Source organism: Elephantulus edwardii, unplaced genomic scaffold (assembly GCF_000299155.1).
Source record: "Elephantulus edwardii isolate Elephantulus edwardi_28Jun2011 unplaced genomic scaffold, EleEdw1.0 scaffold00042, whole genome shotgun sequence".
Taxonomy (NCBI): Eukaryota; Metazoa; Chordata; class Mammalia; order Macroscelidea; family Macroscelididae; genus Elephantulus; species Elephantulus edwardii.
In genome coordinates this window covers 16157399-16167671 of record NW_006399792.1, presented here as the reverse complement: position 1 = coordinate 16167671, position 10273 = coordinate 16157399, and the positions used below count along the sequence as shown (strand labels likewise).

The following is a 10273-nucleotide window of genomic DNA, read 5'->3' as shown; positions in this document are numbered from 1 at the left end:
ATCTACTGCAAGGATTCTTTAAGATGTGCACACTGGAACTACTTGGCTGTGATTGTCAAACAAAACTCATTTTCAGATGACAAGACTCTATCCTTCGTAGGAACAATCATAAGTTAATATCAGTATAATCTGCCCTCTTCCAAAATGCCTTGACTTAAGTTTAAATGGTCCTGGCAGCATGAGGCTGGTGCAGAGTGTACTACCACAGGGCGGGGGGCAGAGGCTCATTTTCCTCTACCCCAATTCAGTCATGAGTGAGCTCTGTGATCTTGAGCAAGTCATTAACATGTTGCCCCAAATGACGGCAAATGTGTTTCTAAGCACGGTTGTCAATTTAAAAAGTGTGCAACTCCAGGTTTCAATTTCTTCATCTATAAAATAAGGAATTTAATTATATGCTGTTGTAATTCCTGCCTAGCTCCAAAAATCCTTATTTTTGTGAAATGTTCCTCTAGCTATATACAGAAGTCACCCAATTATCAGAAGACACTGTCATGGATAAAAATGAAAGTTCTCTTACAAAAGGATGTTGTTTAAACTATGGCCTTTCTGCTTTACTGACTCAGGAGTCTCTCTTAGTATGAAAGTATAACACCACCCTTTGGATTTTTAGCTCTCATTGTCACTAGTCATAAAGGATCTCAAAATATCAAAAAAAGTTCACTGGGAAGAATTAAGTGAATCTTGTATCATGAAATTCCAGGCTTTCTTTTAAACATCAAGCATACAAAGAGTACTTATCATGAGATGAAGGAAGATAGTGTGACCGTACTAGAAAATATCTCATTTCAGGACCATTATGACCAGTCAGCACTATGCTTTGACTATGGACGAGAACTGTTCATTTCTGCAGTCTCACATTACTGGATTAATTGAACTCAGAGGCAACATTGTCTCCTATTCCTTCCAACTAACAAGAGCAGCAACAGCTTATTTATATTTTTTTCTACTCATTTCAGATCAGTCTGTTCTGGCCACTCCTGCTAGCTAAAAGTAGAAAGGACAAAAGCTGGACCTAGAAATGATCAAGGTGACAGGAAAAGAGTACTTGGAAGAATAACCCCAAGACAGGACCACCTCTCATTCTATGAGACATTAGGTTGCATATTGTTCAGCTTCAAAATCATTGTCTTTCTTGTTTTCATGTTTATTGCTGTTATTAAATGCCATCCTATGAACAAAAGACCTGAACCCTGTTCCATAAGTATCATTGCTTCTCTGTGTTCATAGAGTTTCCAGAGACATGTGGTTTAGGAAGTGGATGCCACTCCTGCTTCCAAACCTTAATCAATCTGGGAGTTCCACCAAACATTGTCCACAATATGTATCCATTATGGTATTTGACACACCAAGGGCACAGAGTTCAGCATCACAGCAACCCATTTAGCTTTAAAATAAATGTGGTGATAGCCACCATTTATTACATTCTTATTAGGCACCATGCCATATGCAGCACTTTGCATAAACAATCTCACTTAAATCTTACTACTCTAAGCAAAGACCATGATTGCTCTCATTTTACAATCAGGGAAGTAAGCTTAGAGAAGTTAACTTTCAAGTTTTCACGGCTCATAGGCAGCAGATGTGATATGCAAGTCCTTTTTGACTCAACAGTCTAAACTCTAAAGCACTAGATTTTATTTCCTACTCCATGAGATGTAGGCTCTAACAGACTGCAGAAAGCCCACTGGACATAGACTTAAAAATATTTAAAGGAATTCCCTTCCTGATGTACCTTTATGAGTCTCTTGGCCCACAATAGGGCTTGGCACTGATACATCTGTGTAATCACCAACGCCCAAGAGGCATCCGAAGTCCTGGGGTCATCTATACAAGCAGGGACAAGCAGTGACGTTGCTTTATAACCATGAGTCACCGAAACACAGCGTAAGGTGAAAGGTACTGAAGAAAGGCCATGCTCAAAAAGTGATCAAGAACCAGACAGGTGGCTGCTTGAGCAATACAAACTCTCCTTCCAGCACTGGGGATATGCCACTTCAGCAACCTGGGATTAATCAGTATCTTAACTGTAGATAAGATGCTGTATAGAAGTACATTCTGTAAGTTGTCAAAGAACTAGAACACCAGTTTTTCAATTTTTTTCTAAACCAAAGCTGTCCATGAATTCTGTTTTAAGAGTTTGAATGGGCATGAGAGATCTACCACAGAATGGCTCTGTGGTGCTGTGTTCCAAGTCAAGAGCCTATTATGGATTCTGTTTACCACAAAGATTTAACTAAGAAGCATTTCTCACAATGGTGATAATAGTGTAATTATCTCTCTACTGTCAGTCATGCAGACTAAATCTTGGTAGTTTCATAAGAAAGACCATATTTGCTATTCTCTGGAGGTTTGTTAGGTCCTGGTATCTAAAAGGGATTCAGGTATCTTCTGTACTAAAAAATCAGGGGTTTCTAAACACACACGTCCATACACATGTAAAAGTTAACGACTGGTTTCCAATTTTGCAGGCCTTCATCTGGCCCAAAGTATCTGAACTCCCACATGCCTACTTTAAACAGAAAGCAAACTTAGGTATGCACAGATGGGAGGTATGGCTAGACAACCGTCAGCGGTGTGGCCTAGCGGGTAAGGAGCTCCGCTGCCAACCCAAGGGCAGCGGTTCGAATCTACCAGCTTCTGTGCAGAAGATGGGCATATCTCCTCCCACACAGTTTACAACCTCTGAAGCCCAGCTTGGGGGAGGTGGCGGAGGAGCGGGGAATCAGCTAGGAGTTGAGTTACAACTCGACAGCAATGAATGAGTGATCCCAATAAGCACGAAATGCGAGAATGTTCATGCGCTTCATAAACAGCAAAATGCCACTAAATTGGTAATAACTGTTCCTATCATTGAGTTGGTGATCATCGCTGCTATGATGTTAAATCACTATGCGGGTCAAATCCTCAGCATGGATAATGAGAAAGGAGAGGTGGAAAGGAATGGCAAGGATGGGCCTGCCAGGGTGTGACAGGCACCATGAAAAGCAGGCGAAGAAGGGAGACCAGACAAAAAGGGTGTAGGTGAGAAGGAGGGGCCGCCGGCGCGCCCCCCTGCGAGCCTGGTGGAGGCGGCCAGACTGTACCTTTTGATACACAGCCTGGAGGGCAGGTAGGCCCGGTAGCCGTCGGTGATGTACGGATTGTCCTTGAGGGACACGGGGATCTGCTCGTAGGTGTAGAGGCGGATACCGCGCGGCACCAGCACGGGCCAGTACTGGTAGCTGCCCAGCTCGATGTAATGCGCGCTCTTGAGCAGCTTCTGATGCATCGTTCCCGGCGCCCGCCGCTCCCCACTGGGGGAGCTCGCTCAGGCCCCGCCTCCCCGGGGAGGGGGCTTCGCCGCCCGAGCCCCCGCCCCGGAGCCCGCGCGCGCGGCCCGAGGTCCGACAGCCCCGCAGACGTGCAGGCCGGGCTCCGCGGAAGGACCGGTCTCGGCGTCAGCACAGCGGCGGCCCGGCGGCGTCGCACCCTTTTCTGACGTCAGCACACCGCGGCGGGCCCCGCCCCGAGCCCTGCCTTGCTCACCCAAAACTGCGCACTGGTGCCAGTGATCGCCCGGTGTCTGAGGAGGCGCCGGGTGGCTCCAGCGCCGCACTGGTTCACGCCTCCCGGGTGAAGAGGGCGGAAAGTGAGCAGTTCCTTGGAGGGAAACTTCTTAATTTTGCTGCTGGCCCTGAATTGTGATGCAAATCCTTATAATGCCAACAGGAAAAAACAGAAGTCTTGACATTCATATTGTAGATTCCTTATGTGAGATGCTATCAAATTCCTTCCTATTCCTCTCTGTACAATGGAATGACCCACTACCTGGTCCTGCACCAGCCCCACAAACGGCTGTATTTGAGCCTTTTATTGCAGCCACTATGTTTCCAGCCTCCTATATGGATTGAAGCTCAACATCAAGAAAACAAAGATTCTCACCACTGGGCCAATTGACAGCATCAGTATGGATTAAGGTAGTAAGAGATTAAGGTAGTTAACAGTTTTAGTTTGCTTGGCTCCACAATCAGCACTCTTAGTAACCGCAACCAGGAAATCAAGAGATTAATTGCATTGGGAAAGTCAGCTGTGAGGGACCTCTAAAGAGTACTGAAGAGCAACGAAGTCAAGCTGGAGACTAAGGTGCACCTGATCCAGGCTATAGTCTTCGCAATTACATGCTATGCATCAGAGAGTTGGACAGTGAATAGGGATGATAGAGTATTGATGCCTTTGAGCTGTGGTGCTGGAGAAGAGTATTGAATATACCATGGACTGCTAGGAGAACAAACAGGTTTGTCCTGGAGAAGGTGAAGCTGAAATGCTCCTTGGAGTCAAGGATTCTGAAGCTTCGTCTGACATACTTTGGACATGTTGCAAGGAGGGACTGGTCCTTGTAGAGGGACATCATATTTGACAGAGTGGAGGGGCCGTGAAGGAGAGGTAGACCTTCGATGAGATAGAGCGATTCTGTGACTGGAGTGGTAGGAATAAGTGCGTTTGGTATGGCTAGGTCGGCACAGGCTAGAACGGCGTTTAGAACTCTTATACACAGGGTCGCTATGAGTCGCAAACTACTTGATGGCACATAACAACAACAAACAACCTGTCAGGTCAGTTCATCTTGTTGAGAGTCCTCTTTTTCAGTAGCTCTTTACCAAGCATGATATCCAGACTTCAGGAGCGGCTGTACATAGTGTCGCTTATGAGTTGCAGGAGACTCGGTGGCAGGTAACAACAATTCATGATTGTCCAAAGAACACAAGAGGAGGTCAAGTCATCCTTGCTTCAGTCTGTACTCCTCTAAAATAGATTTGTTTCATCCTCTGCTTGTCCATAATAGAGTCAGTATTTTTTGCCAATATCATAATTAAAAGGTATCAATTCTTCTAGCATTCATATGAAGCAGTTAAAACCACCATGGCTACCTTCTAAAGATTAAATACCTATGTGCATCAAAAACTTTCCCCAGTTGGGTGAAAAGGAACTCTAATGTCTGGGTAAAAAAATTTGGCATTACCATCTCAGACAAGGTTCTCATATCAAAAGTTTACAGAATCCTCCACAAGAAAAAGACTGATAACCAAAACAAACAAATAAACAAACAATGGAAGACTTTTCACAGAGAAGACATTCAGATGGCCAGCAGACCCATGAAGAAATGGTAAAAATCACTGGCAATAAGAGACATACATATCAAAACCACAATGAGATACCATTTTACCCCAGGAGCATTGTAAAAGTTTAACAAGACAGTAAGCAATAAATTTAGGAGAGAATGTGAGAGATAGGAGCTCTCCTATATTGCTGAGGGATTGTGAAATGATATAAGCACTTTGGAAAGCAGTTAAGCATTTCCTCAAAAAGCATAGAAACTCCATATGACCCAGCTATTCCACTGCAAGGTATATACCCCAAGAAAGTTAGAACTAAGAAACAAATGGAGAGTTATACATCAGTCTTCATAGCAGTGTTATTCACTATTGCAAGAACATGGAATAGCCCAAATGTCCAATCAAAATTGAATGGATTGAGATTGTGGTACATTCACAAAAATACTATGCAGCACACAGTAACAATGAGTTTGAAAAATATGATTTAACTTGGGAGAGACTGGAGAGCATTATGATAAGTAAACTAACTCAGTCTCATAAAGACAAATATGGCATAGAACCATTATTGTAAAAATAGATAACTGGCAAAACATTTATGAGAATCCAAGAGGGGAAGGGGTAAGAGCAGAGGGATGAGGATGGTAAGGGGAAATCACAAGGTCGCAAAATTTGGTAGAGGTAGGAGGGGGTAAAGGAAATGGAAAGGATCTGTCAGGGATCTGAAAAGATGAGGTAATGGTGGGCATAGTCCAATGGTGATTAGCTTTATAAAACACAATGTATGGGAATGATTGTATAAAACATAACGCCAATGAAGGAAAGTATGATGCACACACAAAAAACCCCACTATGTACATAAATGAAACACAATGTACATCAACAGTTATATGCATAACAATAAAAATTAAAAAAACCAACCCACAACCCTCCATGGCTTGGGGCAGGCACACTAAGTCCTTAAAATGACATCTTTGCTCTTGAACACTTTAAAAAGGTCTTTTGTAGCAAATTTGACCAATACAATGGGTCCTTTGATTTCTTGACTAATGGGTATTGATTGTAGGTCAAATAAAAAAAAATAAATCCTTGACAGGTTCAAGCTTTTTTCCATTCATCAAGACGTTGCTTATTGGTCCAATTGTGAGGATTTCTTTTTTGTGAGGTGTAATCTATTCTGGAGAACTCTGGTGGCCTAGTGGGTAGAGAGTTGCTACCAAACCAAAGGCAAGCAGTCAAATACCATTAGCTGCACCATGAGAGAAAGATGAGCAATCTCCTGGGTCCTTCACAACCTCTGAAAACCCACTGGTGGGCCAGCTATGAGTTTATTCAGATTGGAGGGTATTGAGTTGTTTCTTTTCTCTTTTTTTCCTATGCTCAGAGCGATTCTAAAGCATGCTTTCTTTTTCTTTTTTTAAATTAATTTTAATGAAAGTTTACAGAAACTTGGGGTTTCCTTTCATTCATTGTTGCACTTTTCTCCCTGTCTACACCCCTGCCTCCTAATTCACTCTTCTCTTTGAAAAGTAAAAGAAAAATTATTTCATTGTTATACAATCCCTCCCTCCAAGTCCACTCCACTATGCAGCCTTCATTCTGGACTCCTGTCATGACAATACCTAATCATATATCCCTTTTAAACACTTCTCTCCCTCATTTATTTCAATGCAGTATACATTATTTATCCCCTCTTTCTCAGTCTTCCCTCAATGCCAATGTCGGTTGTTGTTTCTTGCAATTTATTCTGAAGGCTGAAGTCTTTGATCTTCATCAGTAAGGGCTTCAAGTCTTCTTCATTTTCAGGAAGCTAGATTGTGTCATTTGCATATCACAAGCTGTTAAATGTGCAGCCACCTGTTTATTATCAAATAATCGTCCATCAGGATTGGAAGAAAACTCATCAACATCCTGTGTTGTGCAGATGACAAAACCTTACTTGCTGAAACTGAGAAAGACCTGAAGTGTTTGCTGCAGATCAAGGGCTACAGTCTTCAATATGGATTGCATCTCAACATCAAGAAAACAAAGATTTTCACCACCAGCCCATTGGCAGCATCATGATAGACAGAGAAGAAATTGAGATTTTTAACAATTTATTCCTGGTTGGACACTCTTGGCACCAGCAATCATGAAATCAAACGATTAGTTGCACTGGAAAAGTCTGCTGCTGTAAAGGACTTTTCGAGAGTGATAAAGAGCAACAGTGTCAGTCTAGAGATTAAGGTGTGCCTAATCCAGGCCAAAGTCTTCACAATTATTACTGTGCATCAGAGAGCTGGACATTGACTAAGGACAACAGAAGAATCGCAGCCTTTGAGTTGTGGCACTGACAAAGAGTATTGAACGTACTATGGACTGCCAAGAGAACAAACAAGTCTGTCCTACAGATGATGAAACCAGGTTGCTCCTTGGAGGCAAGGATTTTTGAGGCTTTGTCTCACATACTTTGGGTGTACTGACAGGAGACCATCCCTGGTGAAAGACATCATGCTTGGAAGGGTAGAGGGTCAGCTCAAGAGAGAAAGACACTGAAAGAGATGAATTGACACAGTATCTGAAGAAATAGGGGCAAGTTTGTCTGTGAAAGTGAGATTGGCTCATGGTAGTGCAGAATTGAGAGCTATTATTCATAAGGTCCCTGTGAGTTGTAGTTAACCCGAAGGCAATTACTCATAGTATCTGTTGATTATTATTATTATTATTTTATTAAAGTCTTTGGAAGTCAGGGCACTAACCAGTCAGTGTAAAAGAGTGGTGTGGAATGCTGTGCCTATATTAATTGGCATCTCAGTATGTGGAGGGATATTAAGCAGTTTCAATATAAGTGCGGGCACTATGTAGGAACTGCTCGAGTGTGGACTGTTACAATCAAATGGATTTCAGATCACTTGCATTCTAATTTCCGGCTTGTCATATGATTAAGGTACAAATAGTGCTTGTCAGAATGTGATTTGCACTGATAAGGTGATACATCTTCTGACCTGTCACTGTGGTACAGGTGCAGTTGATCATTAGGTTGAGTAATGTGTCTGTTTTTATTGCTGTTTGCCAAATGGTTGTGGCAAATATGTGCAGGTTATTGGTCTTTGGGAGAATAGCACATGAAGTCACACTGACTCTAATTGGGTGGGCAAGCTGATATGGGAAGGAAATCTTGCTTCCCCAGGTGCCAGTCTAAAGGCAAAAGTCATGCCACTAATCTCTGGGCAGGTGGGGTGGTGCATAGTTTGTGCGGTTGAAAAGAGCCTCTAGTTGCAGATCTGAGGCACAGGAATTGAAATTTTGGGGGTAAGGAGTAAGGAGTGTATATCCAGACTCACCAGTAGTCACCAAAGGCAAGAAAGAGGCAAGTGTCTCGCCCTCCCCTGTCTATCACCAAGGTGCTCCTTGCAGAGTGCAGCTAGAAGTCAGGACCTGGCCTTGTCCTGATGTTATAGATCTGAATCCATTTGGGTGAGAAGATCTCTAGCTGCCACTCTAAAAATCCTCTCTTCCACCAACACCACCTATCCAAATGATCAGGGAGCACTGCTGGTGAGTTAGTTTTTGTTTTTATGTGCCATCGAGTCACCTGTGACCCATAGCGACCCCATGTACAGCAGCTCTGAACTCTGCCCTGTCCTAAGCCAGTTTCACTAATTCTGACACACCAATCCCCATTGCCCCAGTTACTGTACCCATATATCTCATCTAGGGTCTTCCTCTCCTGCTCTGTCCCTCCACCCTTCTAAGCTTGATGTCCTTCTCCAAGAACAAGTCTCTCCAGGCCACATGCCCAAAGAATGAGACGAAGCGTCAAAATCCTAGCCTCTAAGGAGAAACTTGATTTCACCCCTCTCCAAGACAGACATATTTGTTTTCTTGGAAGTCCGTGGTACGTTCAAGACTTCTCTAGCATTGGAATTCAAAGGCATTGATTCTTCTTCTATAATCCCTTAGTCATTGCCCAGCTCTCTGCTGCATAATGCGTAATTGCGTAGACCATGACCTGGATTAGGTGCATTTTAGTGTTTAGACTGACATAGTTACTCTTCAGTGAATAGTTATGCTCTTATTTTCTGTTTCCTTTCTTCTTTCCTTTGTGTTCAGCTGGATTCCAAGTACCCATTCACCTCCTGCATTTTCCTTTGATCCAGCTGATATATTGCTCAGTCTTGAGCCTTACAGTTTTCAATCAATGTTCCCAGTCCTGCCAATATTGTCTTCTTCCCACCCCAGTTACCCAGCAAAGTTCTCAGTCCTGCTAATATTGGCTTTCCCTCTCACCCCTTCAAAGTCCCATCTCACATCAGGTTTCCAATTCGGCCATAGGTGTTGCAGCCAAAGGGCATCTTACATTTTCTTGCCCTCTCTCTATATATACACTGAATCTTTTATTTAGATTTTTTATTTTTTTATTATTAATTTTAATGAACATTTACAGAGATTTTGGATTTCCATTCATTCACTGTTGCACTTTTCTCCCTGCCCCTCCCTGACTCCCCTAGTTCACTCTTCTCTTTGAAAAGTAAAAGAAAAATTCCTTCATTGGTGCCAGAAAATCTGTCTCTGTGGCTAGAGCTGTTCATTTCCCTAGCAAATCCCCTTGAAGATTGTTGAGAGTGGCCAATCCTCTGATAGAATGGTAGTCAATCCACTTGTGGGTAAGCTAGAATGGCCCCCACTCACATATTCCTTCCCATCTACATAGCAAAGTCAAACAGTAGCTAAGAAAAGTCATATTGAAAGTTAAACTCCATACTCACAGACCCTTCATAGGACTTCCTTCTACAGGTAGTCTTACTGGTGCCATAGGACCATAACTCATGGCTACTGTTCACTGAAAAGTGGGTCATCCTATCTCAAAGTTCCATGTGAAAGCAATGATAATTAGTTGGGCTAGTCAGTATCTTTCTCAAAATTTGACATGGAAAGAATCTATAGGCCAGTATTTGAAAAAAATGTAGTAAAATTGCCTAGAATTTATCAGAGACAGAGAAATTATATAATTCATAGTACTAATGGTACACCAGAATGAAGAGCTGAGGGTGGAATTTGCTTTAGTCAATGACAATCTACAAATTAAGCCTGCTGCAAAATGACTTCTGGACTTTGTTTATACCACATTTCCATTCTTGCTAGTTATTCACATGGTTTAATTTTTTGATTAATGATGTTATTTAAATTTTTTTTCTATA

The 10273-nt window shown here is 42.5% G+C and overlaps 1 protein-coding gene across 1 annotated transcript in view; it reads right to left on the bottom strand.

Moving 5' to 3' along the window:
- Nucleotides 1-3399, bottom strand: part of PAQR3 (progestin and adipoQ receptor family member III) — a 27537-nt gene extending 24138 nt beyond the window's left edge. Inside the window, exon 1 of the mRNA XM_006885291.1 lies at nucleotides 3087-3399. Coding sequence (XP_006885353.1) covers nucleotides 3087-3271 — 185 coding nt within the window. The 5' untranslated portion in view covers nucleotides 3272-3399. The remainder of the gene's footprint in view (nucleotides 1-3086) is intronic.
- Between the last annotated feature and the right edge of the window lie 6874 nt (nucleotides 3400-10273).